The sequence below is a fragment of the Anguilla anguilla genome, chromosome 13, assembly GCF_013347855.1.
Source record: "Anguilla anguilla isolate fAngAng1 chromosome 13, fAngAng1.pri, whole genome shotgun sequence".
Lineage (NCBI taxonomy): Eukaryota > Metazoa > Chordata > Actinopteri > Anguilliformes > Anguillidae > Anguilla > Anguilla anguilla.
In genome coordinates, this window is record NC_049213.1 from 29,460,542 (window position 1) to 29,483,365 (window position 22,824).

At 39.6% G+C, this 22,824-nt stretch overlaps 1 protein-coding gene across 4 annotated transcripts in view; it reads right to left on the reverse strand.

Annotated features, from left to right (window-relative positions):
• Window positions 1–22,824, reverse strand: part of fbln2 (fibulin 2) — a 54,724-nt gene that overhangs the window by 15,675 nt on the left and 16,225 nt on the right. For all 4 annotated transcript variants that reach the window (XM_035388816.1, XM_035388815.1, XM_035388818.1 and 1 more), the window contains exons 3-7: window positions 9,133–9,247; window positions 8,734–8,863; window positions 6,156–6,342; window positions 3,915–4,124; window positions 1,795–1,911 (exon numbers count right to left, since the gene is read on the reverse strand). In XM_035388816.1, the coding sequence (XP_035244707.1) occupies window positions 1,795–1,911; window positions 3,915–4,124; window positions 6,156–6,342; window positions 8,734–8,863; window positions 9,133–9,247 (759 nt within the window). The remainder of the gene's footprint in view (window positions 1–1,794; window positions 1,912–3,914; window positions 4,125–6,155; window positions 6,343–8,733; window positions 8,864–9,132; window positions 9,248–22,824) is intronic.

Sequence of the window (22,824 nt, forward strand, 5' to 3'; positions counted from 1 at the left end):
GGGCTCAGAACTTCACTGCGCTCCAAACCACGGGGTGTAAACGTGAAATCCTCCCTGAGCCCCACTCTGGGGCTGCTAAACCTCCACTAAGATTAAGAGTCCTGTGTTTAACCAGGTGTCCAGGACCTCTATCCTAGCGTTGGAGTACACTGTGAGAGAGGCCCATCCTGAGGAGCATCCTCAACCCCATTTTAAATAGAAATAGACTGTGTTCTGATTTGATCCTTTTGTGTTTAAAGTAGGTGCATGTATTTTGGGAACTCAATAACTGCATCCGGAAAAATCTGCACTCAGGGTTTTTAGTTAATAAGGTCAAAAGATCAATCACCAGGTAAGATTTAATCAGTGTAGCAATGTTATGTGCTGAAGGCAGCCTTTTCTATCTCTAAACCTGTGGTGACGCTTTAGAGGTAGGTATATAAGGCTTACATCAGCATGGAGCAATCTTTCACTATTAGGCAATATGCCAAAAAAGGTGTGAATCTTTCAGCCTCAACTTAACAAAAAAAATGAGTGTAGAGTGTATTATCTGGACGTAGCTACTGAATTCAGTAGTCATAAATTCCCCTTAACAAACTGTAGCTGGGTTGTCTCAGATGAACAAGGGTAAATTTTAGCTTCATTAAATGCCCTCATGGCTCTTTAAATTCTTGATATTCATGTCCTAATTCATACTGTGAAAAATGCATGGAGAGGATCTGTTTGTGCTGGGAAGATTGTGCAGTCAAATCCCTGGGTGCTGCATTACATCAGCATATTCTCCCAATTCTGGTCAATAATCATAAGTCAGATAGATTGGGCAAACACTAGACAGACACAACCTCATGGTCAGACTTCATAACGCACAGAGTTCAGAGTGTGGGGAGAGAGTGCGGGGCGTAGTTTTAGCAGAGAAAGCAACACAACACAGCTATTCATAAACCAGCAACAAATTTAGCTTGATTCATGGATCATGATGTGATTGTGCGATGTGCACGTGGGCAATTCATGCTGCTCAGGGACCAAGCTTTAGCTGGTTCACCAGCTCGCTTCTGGTGGCTGGGAGCTGTGAGCTGAGAGCTGGTCAGTCCTGCTATTTCCCCTGTCAGAGGCAGACTGCAGTCAGGCACGTGCAGCAGGCCAGTTTTAATGACGCATTTGCCAGATGCATCCGGTCCCCTTGGTTCTAATGGGAGAGGTAGGCCACGGCACCGGGGGTAGAGGCCTGCTAAGAGGGAGTGACTGAGGGCCGAGGTTTTTCAAGGTGGTATATGTACAAATTTTGCATTATACATGCATTTTATCATTTTCTAAATTTATGTAGCCTACTTTATTCTCTTCACTGTGAGAATCTTTTTAATGGATTACCATTACACTCCACAGATGTATTGTTAATGTATCTATAGTTCTTCCTGCTATATTTATTTTCACATTTCTGCCAGCTAGACATTTACGATACTTGATATTGCTTGATGTTGTTACAGAGCTTGAAGCTTCACAGAGAGAGACTCGTTCAGAAACCCTGCAAAGTTTCTAAAACAATTAGGCACAGTCCTAACATCTCTCGCTGCCAAAAAACTGTGTTTTTCAACATAAGGGTCATCTGCGATGATCTGCGGCTCCCCAAAGGATACTTATTAAGGAGTTGGTATTTATGTGGGTTTCGCTAACTCAACCATGACGGTATTTTGTATGGGTTGCGGAGCTGTGGTTTGGGGTTGGCGGGTTATGTCCCGGAGCATGGGGCTATGGATTTGGATGGAACAGTGCAGTGCACCATTCTGTGCCACAGCCAGGGCAGGACACACCCTCTACCTTCACAGGGGTCCAGCTGGACAGGGGTGGGTGTGGTTGGAGCAGCGGGGGCAGGGGTCTGGGGTGCCTCTGTCAGGGGTTTCTCCTCCAGGACTTGGTTGTCCTCCAACTTGGTTTCTGCAAGGAGTAAACGCAGAGGCCTGTAATTCACACATTACCATTACATAACAAGTACCCAATAAAAGTTCAGCTTCGTACAGTGGGTGGATAAGGAAATATAAAACAGTAAACAATTTGAAAACGAATATCGAATATACATATTGATTTAACCGTATCATTAACACAGGTTAAAATTTGTGGCACAAATAATTTGTGGAGTGTAACATGGTTTCTGCAATTCTCTCTGACTACCGGTTTACTTTCCCATTGAGGTAAGTGCACCTGAAATACACATACCTCTGAAAGAAGCAACAAATACAAACTGGTATTATAAACATAATATTACTGGTATTATGTAGATGTGACAAGACACATCTACATCACAATCAAACCAAAGTTCACCAGTGACAAACCATCCACAACAGCCATGATTTTCACATTCCTTTTCCACACTAGAATCAGGCAAGGTCATTCTGAGGTTACTCCTGTTGAGGGTAGTGTGGAAAGAACTGTTGATTGAAATGGAAGGAATTGTTAAGAATAAGTACAATAACTACAATGTGAACGTGGAACTTCACATTGTAGTTATGGGAATCCGTCATGATATGCATAGCTATCTCTGACATAATATGCCTTAAAAGTGTAAATAATCCCTCTAAACAGGAAAAGCACATCATTAAGAAAAATTAACAGCTTGTTAAAAAACTGGGCTTGAAATTGTGGATGTAGTGAAAACCAGCATACACAGGGGGGCCCAGGCCCGAGTTTGAGAACCGCTGACAGGGGATGATTAGGTGACTAGATGTAGTGTAGAGAACCTGTTTTTGTTGGAATTTGGCCAAGACAACAGTATTAACACCCTTACGCTCTTCACCGAGTCAGGACCTTGCTTTATCACCTCATCCAAAGGATGGAACCTTCTGTAGTACAGTGTCCCCATCACTATGCAGGGACAACTACATTCTATCTTGGTCTAGAGGAAAGAGTGAAAGGGGAACAGGATAGTATGGATGATGTTGTGATGAGGGAACACAGAAATATTTTGGTGGAAAATATGAATGTGCTTCTGAGGCACCGCAATGTTTGTTTTGGAATTCCTCGGGTGATTTGAATCCCACTGTTAGTGGAAGTGTGCCGAAACACATGTGGCTGAGGCCTGCCCTCAAAACACAACCGCCATTCACTCTGCAAAAGTCCCCGGAGTTTGTGGTGAATAGGCTTGACTACAAAGCCCACCAGCCCTCTGAAAATACAAGTGAAAATAATGCATTTATATTATTTTATATGTTGTGTGCTGTGTATAAACTGAAAATATAAAAAAAATAAGGAATACATTTAAATGCCTTTCAAAATGACTACAAATTCAAGAAATATATTTCAGTTCCTTCGTACATGTTTCTGCATATATAGTAGCTGATCACCTTAACTGGTAATCACCAACTGTATGCATACATTAATACTGAATTTATTAATGTAATTTTGTTCAGAATATAGAGAACTAATATCGAATGTAGCAGTTTGATAACATAAAACTGCCACAGTTTTGGCCAAGACACCAGTATTAGCATCCTATTTTTATTCTAAAAAATTTAAAAAATGAAAAATGATTATTATATATTATGTATGTATATTACCTATGATATGTGCAATGAATGAGATTTAGCTAGCAGAGGCTTTTTTTCTCCAGAAAATTTTTTAAATAAAAATCATACCAATAATCCCTAACTCATCTATTTTCCATTTCTCTGAAGAAAGGACCCCAAGTGTGTGTAAACGAGAGCAACTAACAGGTAAAACTTTCTCCCTTCTCTGCTTTTCATCCAATTGAGTTTTGAACAAAAAAACAATCAATCATAAGAGATGTCCCAGTACCTTGTACATGCACTTCCTCGAAAGCACAGCAAAACCACGCACAGTTCAATGGATTTTATCAGCCGAACCCCACTTCAAGCAGCACAAACTGGACATTTCCTGCAGCTGATGCACCTTGTCTTGTGAGTGCGTTTAAGAGGGAAGCTCACCCGGCACGCAGATGTGTCCGTCCTGCAGCAGCCTGTACCCCGGGAAGCAGCCGCACACGTAGGAGCCCCAGGTGTTGATGCACTTGTGGTGACAGAGCTGGCCCGCATACACCTCACACTCGTCCACATCCTCTGGCTCCTCCACAGAGTTCTCTGCCTCATCCTGGTCGTTGATGGAGAAGGCCTCGTTCGGGAACTTACTGTCTAAAACTAGAGGGTCAAGAAGACTCGTTACTCACATCTCATGCAGTGCTAGACTACTACTACTGCTACTATTACTACTACTACTACTAATACTACTACTACAACTACTACTGCTACTGCTACTGCTACTATTGCTACTGCTACTACTGCTACTACTACTACTACTAATTGCAATGATAATGATACTAAAGGAATCTATTTATGTACATATAGTGCCTTTCAACTCATGATCGCAAAGCTCTAGAAATGCTTCTCAACTGCCAACAGTGTGTAACCCTTACAAGTATCATGCATGGCAGCCATTATAGAATATAGCTGAGGCTCAAACATAACTATAGGGTCCAGGCTGCAGCAGTGGCAAACACCTTTACTGACAGAGCAGCAGACATCCGAGCAGTGCTTTTATAATGGCAGCACATATGACTGTACAGTGGAGTGAACTGGCTCGCTAATGTCCCATTAGCCCGAAATACAATACATTATACTTCAGGTGAATTATACCTAAATATAGCCACCATAGCCACCACACAAAATATTTCCCACAGCCATTACCAAAAATCTCAGATGCAAATCAACAGCAGATTATGTTTCTGCATAAGTTAATCCTATTAAGAGTGAGTCATGAGAATGAAAAAATAATAAGTCCCATGGCAATAATTACCTTCCATACATTTTCCACCCTTAAATGTACACAGTAAAACAGTGGCTGTAGCTGCCACACACACTCCTCTTTTCTGAGGGGCAGAATGTTTCCACAATTTTCAACAGGTTAATCACACCTAATTTCATCTTGTTATTATCACATTTTCCTGCCTCTCATTTCCTTTTCCTCTACAGTCATGGAAGATTGAACGCTTGGAAAAAAAGAACATGGAACACTTGAAAAGCGCAGGAAAATAAATTCTTTATCAGCAGGTAGTTTTGATTGAGTAATATTCAGAAGTGAGAGGACATTTGATCTCTAGGTATCTGTGAGCGGTGTGAAACCAGCAACTATATTGTACAGCAGATCCCAATATTCTCTCTCTCTCTCTCTCTCCCTCTCTCCCTCTCTCCTCTCTCTCTCTCCCTCCCTTTCCCCCTCTCTCTCTCTCTCTCTCTCTCAGTCTGGAAGGTCAGAGGCAGTTTTCTGCAATGGAAGAAGGGCAGTGGTCAGTGGGGCAGACGGACATGGACCCAAGAAAGCAGCTGTCACTCAACCTGACGGCTGACTCTCCCACTCCCATCTCCCACACTATCTGTTATCAAAGGGTGCAGGAACATGTCCAGCAGGCTCCATTTCACTCCCAGATACAAGGAAAAAAGAACAGGGAGAGAGATACTGCTTGGATTCTCGCAAATATTCAAGGGGGAAAAAAAATGAAGCAAAACAAACAATCACACAAAATGATTATTTCCACCTACCACATAAGCACTGGTTTGCTTAATCACGAATAATGAGGTTTGATTATGGAGTAAATTCTATTCATTTAGAAATTAATCTATTCAAAGACAAAATGTGATGCAAACACAATCATTTTGCTGACCCTCTCTTTCATTTGGCTGTGCCCCACAAGTTCTAAGCTTATGCACACCACAAAATATCCTTACAAAGTTTTTACAATGACTCACAGCCATCAGACACTTGAGGCAATCTGAGATTTTACTGGCACCAAGGGGATGACAACAGACCGCACTGCCATCTGTCCCTAATTCATTTCAGCTCTCCCACATTTTTCCACATTATGCTGAATGGTAACGTGACACCTGACGCCTCTGTTTTGTGTGTCTGCCTTAAAGAATATTTATCTATGTCAGCCCATATTCCAAATCCGTGACTGAAATTGGAAAAGGAAGTGTTCACAAAAGCAACCGAACGACTGTTAAAATGAAATATGTAACCTGAATGTACAACTCCACCCAAAAACAACAAAGAAAACATTTGGATTGTCCCGGGAACTTTTTAGGAAAATGCATCTGTTTCCTCTGAATGCACAAGAGCACTTGAAATGGCACTGCTAAGTGTGTGAAAGGGGCTGTCCCGTGCAGGATGCGTACCTTTTTTTGGAAGGGGCGTGGGGCTGGGCCTCTCCTTCTTCCTGATGGTGGGTTGGCTGGAACCCTCATCCCCCAGGCAGCAAGTCATGAAGATGTGGCTGCAGGGATAGCCCAGATACTGGTGCGGCTCGCAGCTCTGGTCCTCTGCACGGAACCGAATGCCCAAGGAGCAGCAGTCGCAGCACTCCTGAGGAAACGCGAATAAAACAGCGCACCCATTTACCATGTTGCCACAACGACCCTCTGCAGATCCACACTCCCCCCCCCCCCCCCCCACACACACACACACACCCTGCACATTTCTTTAGTACTCAGTAAACACAAGAGGCTGGCTCCTAATAAGGGCTGCATCAGTAACCATGGTTATCTGTTACTGAAATATTAAACAGCCAAGAATTATGGAGTATTTTAGAGCGGCCCTCAGGAGCCACATTGCAGCGCAGGCCAATATTTGACTTCTGGCAATTACCCTTGGCACAATAGATACAAGGACCCCTTACAACTGCCCAGAGATTTTTGCCGCTTGGTCACATGGACATGTGTTGAAATTCTGAGCTAATAAAACATGTCTTCTCTTGAGACAGCAATGTTTTCATTCTTACTGGCAACCAAAAAAAAAGGCATGCATTCCATTTCCAAACTGAAGGTCCAAGTAATACATTAAAGTCCAAACAATTTTAGCATTTGCCAATTTATGACTGATAAAAACAATCTTTCGCTGATATCAATCCAAGAATCACAACACACGCCAATTGTGCTTTATTTAACCTCCATGAGGGAGAGAACATTCTAGATATTTTATACCAAAATTACAGTGTTTCCACACTCTGACAAGAACACAAATTATAAGACAGATTTTTCTGAAAGATAACTTAGCTGCAGTAACCTATAGCTACCAGAAAAAAACATTAGTATCATGGTAATTGCATAACATTCACAAATTTAAAAAAAAGAATTTTAAATAACATCACTTCAACCTGGTAGCATTGCACTTTGTGAACCGGATTCTAAGCAAATGTATGTAATATTACATATCAAAACAGAAGACAACTGAGGTAACAAAGGCTTTACCTCCATATTAATGCAGGCGCTCATTTATTAGTTTGTGCCGGAACAGAAAGAGTTAATATCATTAGCGGAGTGCACAAAAGCCCTTTGCATTATGTTAAGTGGGACTGAGAGACTGGGACTAGGGTGAAGAAAAAAAAACCTGAAATAGTGAAAACACAAAGTATTGCTTTCTCTGGCTTTTTGACCAGCAAAATGGATTCGTATTTTCCCTCCATTTACACGCACCAGTGCACACATCACATGGACACCGCTGATATATCTAGGCGCTGCACCATCAGCGGCTCAGGGCAAGCTATTAACTACTTCAGAGGTAATAGGATAACCATCTTCCAAAGGATAACATGGTGCAAGCCATTCTGCCGGTACACCTCTTACACAATGAATCAAAGGCAGCTCTGACAGTGAAGCAATATCAGCGATAAGGCCGTGACGGCGATAATCTTCAACTGCACCGTTGGGCAGAAATGAAAAAGCAGGGAATGAGCAGGAGGGCCTCTGCAGGACATCATCTCCAAGCTACAGCCCATTATCCAGTTTGTTTACCCAGGTATTTTATAGGTATCCTATCTTGTCTAGAAAAATGGTGCAAATGCAATGTTTGTATTTTGCAGGAGAGGGCATGCAGGAAATAATAGATTCACCAAGGTTGCCATTTTACTGCTGTTTCAGTAGGTACTATAACACAGGCATGGGCTGGATCAGTTCATTAATTACACTGTCATGAAAATATAAATGTGCACTGATAATAACACAACACTTGGTACAGTGCAATTTGTTCAGAATTAAATGAAGGCTGTGTGTGACTACGATTAAATAGGAATTTTGTACTGTACACTGCCCTTTTTGTATGTATAGTACTCTACTCAGCTGACAGATATAATTTATTTGCAGTGCTTGGTTGAATCAATTCCTCAAAACTTATTAGCTCCGCATTCATAATCAGGGGTACCTCTTAAGCTGAACAGATAACATTGGACTAGAAAAAAAGACCGCAGATTCATATCTAGCCGTAGGGCATGTTTAATTTGAAATGAATTCAAAAGATGAATGTGTTTATTAAACAAAAAATTGTTTCACATTTCTAACCAGTGTTCTGAGCTCAATACAATTTGCAAAAGAAAACATGGTGTTATACAAAAAATGACAGGCTAATGAAATTTGCAGTAGTCAGTGTTTATAGGGGAATTGTATTTTGTACATTATATGGGCGCAGTGTTGGATGTTATTCCAAATATCAACATTATCTACACTAATACATTGAACAAGCTTAAAATAATGACCCTCATGAGACACGTTTTGCTGATTATGCTTCTGTGACATCATACATGGTTGTCAAAAGCAATTTTGTGCTTGGATTTTGTAATAACTGCTTGCAGCTGTTTTTTGAAAGTTTATTTGATTGGCTAACAGTGGGACCCTGTTAAAAGCATTTCAACATAACCTCCTCACAGAGAAACCCAGAGGTTTCTGCTATACCTCACGGGTCAAGCTGGGCCACGGGACTTGCCTTGAAGGAGTCTGTTCCGCAGGCATCGCCGTCTCCCGCCTCACACACGTTTCCCCCTTTGGCTACGTCCATGCCTGCCAGGCACTTGCTTTCCTTTAGGTACCCTAAGCAGCACTGCGTCTGTGCGGTCCTGATGTCCCCCAAACACAAGAGAACAGGCAATCTGACAAAGCCCACAGCGACTGATTTCAAAGATGCACAGTTTATCATTTAATTTTTATGGCTCTTCCCCATAACAGATTAACAGTGGCTTCACGCATCTGATATGGTTATTATACAATTTTGTCCAAACACTGCAGCAGGGCAATTCACTTGCTTCAGAAAAGCTGAATCTACAGTAAGATGTAAAATCACTACACTGCTCATTAACAACATGTCATCCTGCCCAGACAAGCTTACCTACATATGGAGTGTCGGTCTTCTTTAGCAACAGGCATGTTGTCGCAGTGGCCATTTCTTTCGGCCCACTTCTGGCCCGCGTAACAACAGTTTTCTACCAGATCCTTAGCAGAAACTTGGGAAAAAGACAACATGTAGAAAGTAAATGCTACATAGGTCATTATTCAGCCGATTGAGATTTAAGTGAACGCTTTAAAAAGGATACGAGTCATTTTACACTCGACAGAATGAGAACATGGGGCCTGATCCTCCTGAATGGCCAGGAGACCCAAGACTAAACCTTTAATATACAAGATTTAAGCCTCCTTCTCAGCCTCCCTCTGCAAGGAATGCTGTATCTGAAAATTGTGCCTGAAATTGAGTGACTAATTTCTAAAGTCAAGGCCACACAGTACAGCATGAGAGCTAGCACCAGCTGCAGAAAAGGGGTGCATCTCTCCCTGACTGCAACTGGTGGGCACCGGGAATATTTGTTGTAAGAAATTAAGGGGTGCGAACTGCTAACCTGCCATGACACACTATTAAAAACACACTACTACCCGGTTGTAATGAAGCTGATGGGTAATTTCTAGCTGTGCATTAGAGCTTTAATAATAACGGTGGTTAACTCATACAGTACTTCTGGTAATTTTGTTCTACAATTTGAGTCATATCTGACATAGAACATTTTTCACTATCTTTATTTCTTACAAGACAATGCAGAAAACAAGCAGTGAACTGGTATTGAGAAAAACAGTCACTCGCTCTGGAAACCGATGGTTACCTTGTTTAGCCTTAATGTTGACTATACTGTAAATCCATTTTAGAGAGCGCAAACTACTGTATGGTCAACTGTACCAAACTGCTGACTGTCTCACAAGAATACTTATACTTGATGTGAAACAGGAAATGACTAGAGAGTGAACTCATTGTCCCCATGGAGAAGCCACTGCTCCATGACAAGAACTTTGTATTGATGTTAAGATTTGTGTTTGCAAGTTCCTTAAACCCATTAAACTCCTGAGGTCACGAAGCAAGACCACCGATATGAGAATGAGTAGCAGAACAAGGTTTATTCAGAGTGAGCCTGGCTATGGATGCCTCACGGAACTGTTAATGAATCCAACATTTTTCAAGTGCACCTAAAGCAACTTCACCGGAGAACAGCCAGCGAAATTGATTCAGCTATCATGTTCCTGTTCCATCCTTCTGTATTTGTGCACTGAGGGAATACTGGGTAATCAAAGCCACCTGAAAATGTGCCTGTAATAATTCTTGTTAAAAAAAATCACCTTAATGTTCAATGTGCAATCTGTCATCCAGTATAGAGGAAAGAGCAACACAACATAATTTACTTGTAACAAAAATGTGGCAAACTTGAGTCTACCTGCGAGAGTATTTCTTGTAGCATATCCCATTAACACAAACAGAATGGTCGTTGTATTGCGTCCCTGAACAAGCAAGTAAAATCGGTAGTTGTATTGTGTCCCTGAATAAAAGCATGTAAAACCATTTCAGGTTACCCCATGATGTAGCCTTGCAGTCTGACAAATGCCTACTCTGAGGGCAGAGTAATCAGTACACTATTTGATGCTGTACAGCAGCAACAAGTATGTATATGTTATACAAACTGGCCTGCCTCTTGTGCCTAGTTCATTTGACCTCAGTGAAGCCAGCTAGAGTTAACAAATCACAGTACATTTTTGCAACACAAATTTAGCTAATGGTTTCTATCCTATGCATGTTTGTTAAGTTTTCCAACCACCAATAGTTACCCGTACGGTTTGTTTGCTAAGCAGTGGGAAAACTCTGAAATTACGCCTATGTTAGTAGACAGGGAAAGTTGGTTTTAATGTTCAATAAGTTACTGTGGGGCATGGATCAAATCCAGGGTGTGCCAGTGACGACTGTGACCAGTAGCACCATGGGGTGACATGCATTTGGCAACTGAGTCGCTCAGGGAATGGTAGGGTTCAGTCAGATAGGGTCCTGTGTACAGTGCTATCTAGCGACCCCTGCTGGTTGATGGGGCACTCATAGATTTCAGTCAGTGTAAAAAGCGGTCCTGTGACTCTACTCTTTGAGAGCTTAGCTGTGTGAAACGAAGCATGTTTTGAGGAGAACCATGGAATGGTCTCTGGAATCGGCACTGGGGTTTGTGCTTTTAAGCAGCTGAGGTTGCAGACAATTTGGCCTTCTAGACTGGGGTGGGAATTAAATATGAACAGCCCCACATTGGGTGCCAAAAAAAGTACAAAGAATTTCCACAATCAAATATTAAGCAACTCAAGTTAGGTCACACATTACTGTATAACTTGACCAAATATTTGCTATATTGACCATGTGTAACTCAAAGGCTGCAGGAGAAGATATGGCAGAATGTCATTGTTACAGGAAAGTATAACCATAAGTAATTATGGCAGAAACCCATATGTGTGGCATGTTTCACTTCCAGTCTTCAATCAATATTTGTCCTTAAGTCAATGTTAAGGCAAATGTTGAATTAATGCAAGCCATTGAGATGAAATGCATATGTGTCCTATCCTGAGTGCTCTAAAAATGTTGTCTACAGAATAAACAGACATGGAGACTTCAGAAACTAAGATTCATGGCATATAAATACATTCACTGATCAACAATTATACCAAATGATCAAGTGGACTTAGCTAATACTTTATTGCCATATAGCAGAGCAATTTATGATATCTGCTTAAGCACGAAAGCATAAGACAAAGAAAAATGCATAGGTATTCAACAAGGTAGAATCATACATACTTTAAATACTAGCATTTAACTTTGAATGCAGTGGGATAAAAACAAAATGTATTGTATTGTTTATTTATTCATTTAATTTAAGAAGGAAATACAAGTAGCACATACAAAAAGCAAGAACAGCACAACCAGGCACTACTCTACCCCAAAATGCAATGAATTTTTTATGTACAGCACAATGAGCTGCATCACTTGTATGAAATGTGCTCTATAAATAAAATTTGATTGAATTTGACTGAATGAAAGGTAGAATGGGGATTCATTTTTATTATTGGTACAGTTTATAATTTATAATGCACTTCATATTAAATTGTGTTTATAGTACAGTGTTGAGCTTGCATGTTTAATAAAGGCATATGGATTTCCATCCATACTTTATTTCTTGTGCAGCATATACATCAACTCCATACGGATTGCATACTGGAAGACCACATGAGAGAACTCACAATGATTCATCACAACTGCAATAGTGTGTGCAGTGCAGAACAGCAAATCACATTTAACAGTTGCAAACGTATATACTGTACAAAGTATAAATAATGACCAAATCCACTCACTAATGAGTAAAACTGCTTGAATGAATGAAATAAAAAATAAAAAAACCCTAATCAGAAATAGAAATTTAATGACTCAATACTTGTTGGGGCAGAGTGGAGATTATGTCACCCATGGTTGATGTTAGTTACTGCAGTAGTATCTCAAACTAATGCATGTCATAAATTTGAAATGCGTTCATCTTAACCTGCAATCCTGTGGAAATAGTCTCAAGGTCAGCAGATATGAACAGATTCAGATCACTGGTGGGAGACTGGTGGGAATCTTCAGAAAGATACCTCATTTAAATGCCTTCACAACAGTGTCTCCAGCCATATAAATGTACATTAAATTTAAATGTATACTGTGTAAGTCACCCTGGATTATGGGGCCTTCTAAATAACTAAATTAAAATCAATCTATATATTTTAATTCATTATAAATTATTTAATAAATAATTACTTCAAGAGACAACCAACAGAGATAACACACAAATGTTTACTGCTGATTACAGTGTAAGAATGATACAAGCGTTAAGAGCTAAGCAAACATTGGCAGGATATCAACAACAATATGAAAATGCTAGGGAATTAACACTGCCAAAAAAAAAAGAATTTATGGGTCACCTTTAATTGAGATTTCCTTGCCAAATGATCACTTTGAGAGAAGGAAATCTACAGTGTATAGAACATGATTTATAGGCCTACTCACAGTTTAGGCAGTCTGCAGAAAATCTGGTCTGAAAGCAAAAGTAAGTCCAAGTCAACAGCACCTCCTTAACAAGCCTTCAGGCCACATTGATGTTTACCAGCATATTTCAAATGTACAGAAGAACGTATCACAACAAGGTGAGGAAAGGTAGATTTATACTGTCCATGCTGATTTCTGCTCACAGGACAGTTGCCTGACTGAAACTCCTGTAATAACATATCTTAAATTGGGTCTTGTTTCTGCATAAATACAACTGGGCATGAATATGTGCATGTTAATGAACTAACAAAGTACAACACAGGTGTGCTTAAGATGCTGCTTTTTCATTCAAGGAAGAGAGACCTGAAAATCTCAGGCTTGCTGCTGAAAGCCATTTTCTCACCTTGCTATGCTTCATTCCAGGTGGTACTAATGATAAAGTGAAGCTGAATATTTACAAGTACTTATTTACAAGTACACGATTCAAAAAATAAATAAATAAAGAACAGCAGAACAGAAACTAAACAGAAACCCCCAAAAGTAGATCTGCTGTGCTGATTGGGCTGGACACCACCTCAGTGGCCTGATTAAATTTGAAGTTGCCTGTATTTGATCTTACATTATACAGTAACTATGGATATCCTACAGTATAATCATCAACCGCATATGATGTACCACAGGATATGAGGTACCATACCAAGACAGTTGGAGCTGAGAACTGCAGTGGTAAGAACATCTCCTAAAGACCAAACACAGTTCAGCCGGAAGATCAAATTCCAGACAGACATTCAGAGTTCTAATCACCGCAGAAACAACACAGAATCAAGAGATTAATAGTGTAGCCAGAGGACATTTCTGTCAAATGTGTAGTTTGCTTATCCAAAAAAAGTAAACTTTTCTTTTTGTCTAGCAATGTTCCCTGCTGGGTTGACGACAAGGTTCTTAATCAAGTAACTAAACCAAATATAATCAGTTAGGTTCTCTAATGATCTAGCTTGCCTTGTGTCCTTGCAGGGGGGTTTCAAGAGTGATTAGAGTGCTTCTTGCTCCCTGTGCCTGTCATTAAGCTGCATGCCAGACTGAAAACCTGCCTTTGAACACACCACGGCAAACACAAAACACATATGCACAGCATTAAAGTAGAACCAAAATGGCATCTATAAAAGTTTAGACAAGTGCAAAGGAATGACCAGGTCTTCAAAGAATGTTTCAGAATTTGAAGAATCCACATGCAAATTGAAAAGTACTAATTAGGTAGGAAGGTATTCCATGGGGAAAGGGAGTGAACCTGAAAAGAGCACATCACAGCACTTAATAACAGAAATGTACCAGCGGACAAAAGCAAAACAAAAAACTTCTCTCCACATGAACCAGAAAAACTTCCTGTCTTTCCTGTTTAACTTTCTCGGGCATAACTTTCACGGGCATAAGAATGATTTATGTTCTTCCAAAAATATGAATTGTTCGAGTTCTTATTTGTTTATTTGTACAGCGGCACAGGGGAAATACCATTTTAATATTAAATATATAAAACTTCAAGAAATTGGGTAATTAATCAAAATTGTAGAATACAAAAAGTCTGGCTTCTGTCATTTTGCCACCCTTGTGTAATCATATTTGCACTGACACATATTGCAGCTGTTTATCTAAACAGTTTTGAAATACAGGAATTACTATATTGCAGGAAATCTCCAAAATACACTTAATAAATAATTTTCTGTACAAGCTCCATCCTACATATTTTTCCTGAGCTCTGTCGTTTTTAATAGTCCCCTTTGAAACAGATCATTAACAGTGTTTAAAAACAGAGCACTAAAGAGACCTGGTGCTGAAGAATATATGTGCCATCGTAAAAATGACCTTTGCCTAACATCTTGAATGTATGATGTTTGTGTTTTAACAACATTCCAGTTATCAAACACAATTTAATTCTTGTACGCATTTAACCATGAGTATTAAGTACAGCATAGTGGTATGATTAATGTACAACCACATAAAGTATGCAAAGTATAATTACAGCTTAAATAAATGAAAACACATAATTTAATATCAGTTATATGATTTGGACATTTATTAAATAGAAAACTGAGTCGACTGCATTAGGCAATTTATATTCTCAGTGGCCACTGTCTATGGGTGGTGTATTATCACTGCACCAATGCCTTGAACTGTAAATGGAGCCTGATTATTTTAATCAGTGTCACTGTCTAGAGCCAGGCTGAACCATCAAAGGGGAGAAGGTCGCATAATGAAAGAGGAGTTTAATATTAGAAAAGGTTGCTCACCCAGGGGTGACCATATAATGCGACCTCGTCACACAGATAAAATGTCTCATTGAATGGACACATGGCTATGCGAGCAGTAAATGCAAGTGCAATTTCAGTTTCTTCTTACCCAAGGTTTAGGCCCTTGAGAAGTCATCTGTGCAGCAGATGTCTGCCATAAAATTAACCATGTTCACAGAAGAACCTCCCTTAACTAACCAGGAAAGATATTTCTTTGTCTCTTGCTAGTGAGGATAAACATTTTTCATCATGGCCATATGTGAACAGAAAATGTTATGGAAGTAGAAATGACAGTGCGTGAATATAAAGCCCAGTGATATTTTTGTAAATAATTGAAAAGAAGTAATAGGGTTACAGTATCTGTAGACTATTTCTCTAAAATATTTGTCTTCTTCACTTTACTTTTTTGTACTTGTTGCAACAAAGTAATATCATGGGTTTGGGATTTAAAACTATGTTTTTGTACACAGGTAACCCATACAGCCATAAAATTCATCCTCTGATGTGAGTACATTTTTAAAACTAAAACTCAAAAACCCTGCTTGGGTAAGGATGTACTATAAGTAGGCCACCAGTTTGTCCCTTGTTTTCTTGCTTTGTACTTCAGTCCTCTGCCTGCTAGAGGTTGCAACAGCCTCTTTGTCAAGCCCCTTCTCAAACAATTATTCAATCTGCACCATCTCAATAATCTAGTAATTTCCACTAATTAAGCACAGGAGACGATTGACAACAATGCTTACAAGCGATACTCACGTGTGAAATTCAAGTTTGATTACTTACAACCATGAACAAGCTGCAGTATTTTTAAATTTTGTACAGGGACATGATAGGTCTTGTTAGAAGCAGAGGGAAATGCCCACACTAAAAACAAGAGCAGTTATATAGCATCTAACTTGCAGAAAAAAGTTTTAAAAATAAATTCATGATTCAACAAAATAACCAATCTGGTCTTCAAAAAAAACTTTAAGTAGAATCAAGTGTATTAGTGCTGGGCTAAACCAAAAAAACAACAGCCACACTGGCCCTTTTCGGAAAAGATTGGGTAACCCTGTTTTATATGGATTCCATTTTTTACTGCAGTGATACTCAATCCTGGTCCTGGAGTACCACAAAGTCAGCTGGTTTTTGTTTGTTGCTCAACATCAGTTAACAATTCAGATGCAAGAAATCAGGTGACCTGAGTTAACCTGAGTGTAATCAACTTCTTTAATTGCTGTGCTACTCAAGCTCTGAGTAACAATTAAAGTCAGCCGACTCTTCAGAGCTCCATGACCAGAAGTGTGGACCACTGGCTCAAAGAGATGCTTTTTGTGGCATTTAAACTGCCATCCATGTTCACTTTCCTTCCTGACTCTCCCAATATCAGATCAAAAACATCACCAAATTATATCAGGACGTGATTTTCCAAGTGCATATCAGGTTGCACTCTAGGAAATGCTCAAATGAATAGCACTCTGGTGCGGTAAAAAAGCATTCAACACCAGGAGCAAAACATCTTTGTTTTAACAAAGCGAAAATAAGCTGACACGATGGATCATGAGGCCAATAACAGTTTGGAATTCAGATTTGCAGATTAGCTGGAGAAAGGCCTTTAAACCCATTCAAAATCACCAAGCCCATCAGGCTTCAAATGGCAATGGCTGTGTCACAGGAGTGAAATCAATAGGAATCGGGGGAAAGTGTGGTTTTCTTTAATAGAAACACTTTGGGTTTGTTTTAAATGTCTGCTCAGTCTGGGGAAGGCAGACTGATCTCTCCAGGGTGCCAAATGCTGAGTGCTACAGCCAAAGATGACTGATGCTGTTAAATAAGGCATAGCAGGAACCCATCCCGTCCCATGCAGATATGAAAGGGGGATGAAAATTTTAATAAGCAATTTCATGAGCCCGACAAATAAGATCAACAACTCTGTTTTCTTTTTTTGTTAAATATCAGCACAGTAATGCAAAAAAAAAAAACAATAAGCAAAAACAATTTAAAACTTCTTTCTCAAGCCGTGCAACTCACACATTTCAACAGCAATTTAATCCACAAATCTCTTTAGGAGGTATAAAGTATAAAAACTAGGTAGAGCTAGGAATAGAGAGAACTAATGTGACTGACTGCTCGTAAGAGCATTAAATCAATGGCTAAATGAATGTGTACACAACACACTTGCCATCATAAACCTCTGTAACAGCACCAACATTACACAGTGAAGTCACAATCAGCATCATGCCATTTATATGGCCCTCCATTTAACATTTTGACCGCACACTTGTCACTTGCTCTTTAGTGTTTGGCATCCATCCTGAATTATTGACTTTGATGGCCTGAATATTACCCTCAATCAGCAATCAAGAAGCACAGTTCCTCTTGTGGAGGACATGAAAGACCTTTGCCATATTATTTTAATCGGCTGATCAGTCCTGAAACAGATTAACTGCGGACATGATAAAAACTGAACTGCAAAATCCATTAGACAGTTTTAAAGCGTTGACCTTTGTGCATTTTCCAGAGGTCAAGGCAGTGCTGCACTATAACGACAACCAGAACCCTAAAATTGTGCATAGTCATAGTTTACATCATCATCACTTCCCCCCTCATTATAATGATCATAGTCATCATTACGTGCAGAAAGACATGCTTGACTGTACTCTGCACTCATGGACCATAAATCATTTATGTTACAACCCAATTATATTATTATTATTATTATTATTATTATTATTATTATTAGTGATAACATCTTTTAACAGCTTAAACATGTTAACCACATTTTGAATATTTTATTATGTTAACTAGACTATTTTTATTTATCTTTTTTTTGAAGACATGGCCCACCAAGCTCAAGGTATAGACACTATTGCTTATTGTTAATTGTTCTATGCTTTCCCTGTGTTTACTTTTAAAGGCCTGATGTTCCTGAAAATCTTCAATTAATTTCAAGCTCCAGCAAACTCCATAGGAGCAAATACCAACGGCACCCTTTAAGAATAAAACTGAAGCTGATTTAGGTTTCAGTGTCTCTTGTGAGGAGTTTTTCCATATTTTCCTCCAGCCTGATTGATAAGCCATTGTTATGAACTGCCTACAGCACATTCTGCAAAACATAGGTCTCTCACATCCTTGTCTGATTGGGCAGGATCTAGCTCCATGGCAACCAAGACTATAATGTCTGTAGAACATTTTCACATTTTTCTTACATTTGAACTTGCAGGCCAGATAAACTGAGGCCTTGAAGTATGTAAACAAGTGAGAAACAACCAAAATACAGCACCAAATGGATTTACATGACACATCTAGACGTATTTTTCTCCCTTGCGTACTCTCTATAACATACATGGTTCCCAGTCAACTTAGGCGCTGCTCCGCCTCCCACTTGTCTGGCTCATGACACGAGGAGACATATGGCTCTCTCTAAGGAAACGTCATACACTTCCGCAGCCTCTTTCTCAGTCAGTATGTCAATGAACAACAGACTGCTAATACACCAGGGACAATTCCAGGGATTCATGACCTCTCATTGGTCAGGCCCTTTACAGTATATGCATACAGCCAGAACTTTATATCACCTTGCAATATATTAGCCCAGGGGCAGGTCCATGCACTGATCAAACACATAAATAGCAGTGGCTTGATGCAACGCAGTGCCCCTCGACAGTGAATCACCCTCGCCGTCCGCAAGCAGCTAGGGTAATTAAAATCCTAATGCACCCTAAGAGGCTGATAACTAAGGTAACAACTAAGGATGGCAGATTTATGTTGGGTGCAGTCCAGATGGCAACGTTCCAGATAGTGTACAAGAGTCTATTAATCACAAGCATGCCGACCCTGGGCCACTAACAGGAGCTAGTGCCATTCAGTAGCAAACCTCGACCTCCCAGGCACGTGAAACCTTGAAACAAAGGGAATTTGTAGCGTGAAATTTGCTTCATAAAAATATGGCCGCCATGAACCCTGCTCTATATGTCTACCCCCAACCAGCCACTTCATGTAATATTGCTTCATAAAAAAATATGGCCACCATGAACCCTCTTGCTCTCTCTCCCTCTCCCTCCAGCAGGATTCATTGTAGGCATATATTTTATGAAGCAATATTCACAGGTAAGATGGAAATCATACCTATGTTCTAAATTCTACACCAAGAAGGTTAGAAAGTCATAGAGTTTTAGCACAAATTTTGATTTTATATACAACAAAATATTCATGTCAAATCCTGTAACCTACTACATTTTTGTTGGTTATGAAGCAACCCAATATAATACAAGGAGATGAATGATTAGACTGCATTATTTCACAATACTACATTTGTAATTAATAACTAGTCCATGCATTGTAATTTTTTCCCATTGTATCATTTATATTTTGTTTGGCCTATTTGTGAGTCATTCACACATCTGTTGCCTCTCTTTCGTGGCCACCCCCTACCAGCCACTTCAAGGCATCCATCAAATGTAATCTATCACCACCAATCACCCGGCTAAAGAGCTCTATCCATACAGACATACGGAGTGGCATGGCCCATTTGTAGTCAGTAGATGTGAAATAGCTAGAAAGACATCTAAATCTTAAATGGTCATCCTGTTAGCACACTGTAGCCTCAAACCCTCCAATCACAAACTCCACAGTGCTATACTCAATTCTGTCAGGCTGTGTATACATGCCTGGAAAGACAGGCAAACCCACTCTCCCCATCGGAGACAAAGGTCCAGATTCAAACTGACTACAATGGGCACCGTCCTTAACTTTGATGAACTTAGTTTATCAAACATTTTCCTCCAAATCATATTCATATTAAATAATTAATTCAAAGGAATATAAGAAACTCCCAAACGCATAATGGTAAATAACAAAATAATTAGCCCTGGCTTAATTACACTAACTAAATTTTCCATTTGCAGGTAAATGGAATCTGGGTCTCATTATTACTTGAAGCTTCCACTTAAAACTCAGTCATAAGAGTTATGAAACTCATTCTGTCTCATTCCAAAACCTTGTGGCCGTGTGCAAATATAAATAACAGATAAAAAGGATTGTGCATCTAAATTTAACACAAAACAAATGCATACTGACCTGAAACTGCCAAAACGGTCCATAACTGGCCCATACAGCTATTAAAAGCTGTTTCTACTCTGACTCATTTTAATTAGTTATCAGAGATGAAGGTTGTTTGACTGAAACATTTCATATATATATATAGTGCCATGAAAAGGTATTTGCCCCCTTCCCTTTCCTCTGTTATTGATACCTTACCATCAGAGTGAAGTAGTCACCACAAGTTTCTACAAGTAGTTCTACAGGCATTGTGTGTGTGTAGAATTAGGGCTCTCTTTCTTCTTAATGATGTTCCAAACCATTAGGTTTGGTTAGTCTAAGATTTTGCCTATGTTTTTGACAGTTTTCTATCTTATTCCTCAGCCTCATAATGGCTTACTTGACTTTCATTGTCACATCCCTGGTCCTTGTGTTGACAAATGCCAATAGCAATCAAAGGCTAGAATAAATACTAGATATTGAAAGCTCCCTTATACCTGCACTAAGGAAGCAATTGAACACACCTGATTAACCAGAAACACCTGTGACACCATCTGTCCCAAACATTAGCAAACCCTGAAATGGTTTGTAAGTGCTGTAATTTCTACATGATTAAACTGAAATGTATTTTCAAAATACCCTCCAATAATGGCTGAGACTGTGCATTTCAACCACGTGTGAACTGTTTGATTACAAATATAAAATTGTGTAGTGCAGAGCCAAATCAATAAAAATATGTCTGTGTCCTATGTATAAAAAAAAGCTCAGCTTTTTAATTCTTTTCTAATGAACTTATCCTGATTTTCAGTGGTTTTCAGTTTTCTTTTTGATGCTCTTATACTTAAAACTAATGCTACCAAGTTAACATTTGGGAAAATTTAATGATATAAGGCACAGCACCTGTTACTTACATTCTTCCCTGTGATAATACCCCAGAATTCACCCTTGAGTCTTGAGCTCAGTGTAGACTGCCATCCCAGCCAATCAGAGCAACAAGGGCCAAGCTGAAGTAAAACACACATTGTAAATCAATCCTGAAAACTTTCCACTGGGGCCTACATACACCTGCATTTCAGGAAATACTTATCCTAAATACCAAATCCCAGACCAAGCTGACATTTGCCCTTGTATATACATTTATTTTCAACCTTAGAGCATCACAAGCAACATTTCTTTTTTGCAAAAAGATGTTTGCTTTGTAAACCTTCTTATTTGAAGGTTTACAAAGCAAGAAACAAAATAGCTAAACTAGCTCATTTTCAGGTCATCACTCCTTGCCATGGCAAATCCTCCCACAATGGTATCCTGTATTATACCCATAATGACCTCATTTCTTTCTTAAGGAAATTTTTGTGTTTGGACTGGACAGTTAATCTACCACAAGGACCAGAGCAATACTGTTTGCTATTAACATCCCAGCACTATAAGAACAGTGATTTTACAGGAAGTATTGGACAGCAGTTGCACATGGCTCCAGATAGCTCACATTTTCATTCATTTAGGATCATGTTATTTCTTGTTTCATGCTGCTTCAGAATATAGCAACTCCCATGAATTCCTCTGTTTTCAATATTGAGATTTATATCTTGACGGCAGTGAAAAGCACAAATGCCTCGTGCCTGTGCAATCAGTTTTCCAATACAGGAAGAGCGTCTCATTTCTGTACAGCACAATGACTTCTAATTTAGCCACGGCAAGCTTTCAGGGCTGTTTTCCGGGCCTAGCATGTCTCTTGCCTTCCTCCATAAACACAATAGTTCAGAATTAGCTGGACATGCCAACCCTCGTTTCCTCATGCTTCAGAAACTTTGACTCTGAAAACCTGCGGTATCACTCTGACTAGAGGTAAGTATACACCAACTTCCATTCCTCTTAGTATTCAAACAATGGGTGGAAGTGATAACAAGTGTACAGTTATCTTAGCTGCACTCTGAGATAAGGCTACATTCTCCACCAGACTATGTCCAGTATGGATAACTATCTGAAAAACCCCCTCTCTCTCTCACACACACACTCTTTCTAGCTCTGTCATAAAATGCTGTATGAAAAAAAGGAAAAATTAATATGCAGCATCAGCACTTTGTTTATGGCCTATAAAAAGTGGCATTGAGTTATATCTTCCAGTGAGCGAAATAAAGAGTCACCCTAATGTATTTTACCAGTAATGTAGTAGAAGCAAAAACGTGCAAGTTGGACCTGCTCAGAGACCTTTCTCATACAAAGAGTTCTTTCTTTAAACTAATGAAGTAGTCGCTGCTGCTTTCCTACTTAGGCTGTTGGTTTGGAACAGAGTATTATTGTATTACACATAATTCAGAGAGGGAGAGTGGCACAGTGAGTGTGAGAGCAAGAGAGAGAGCAGGAGAGAGAGACAGAGAGAGGAGAGAAAGAGAGAGAGAGAGAGGGAGAAACAAAA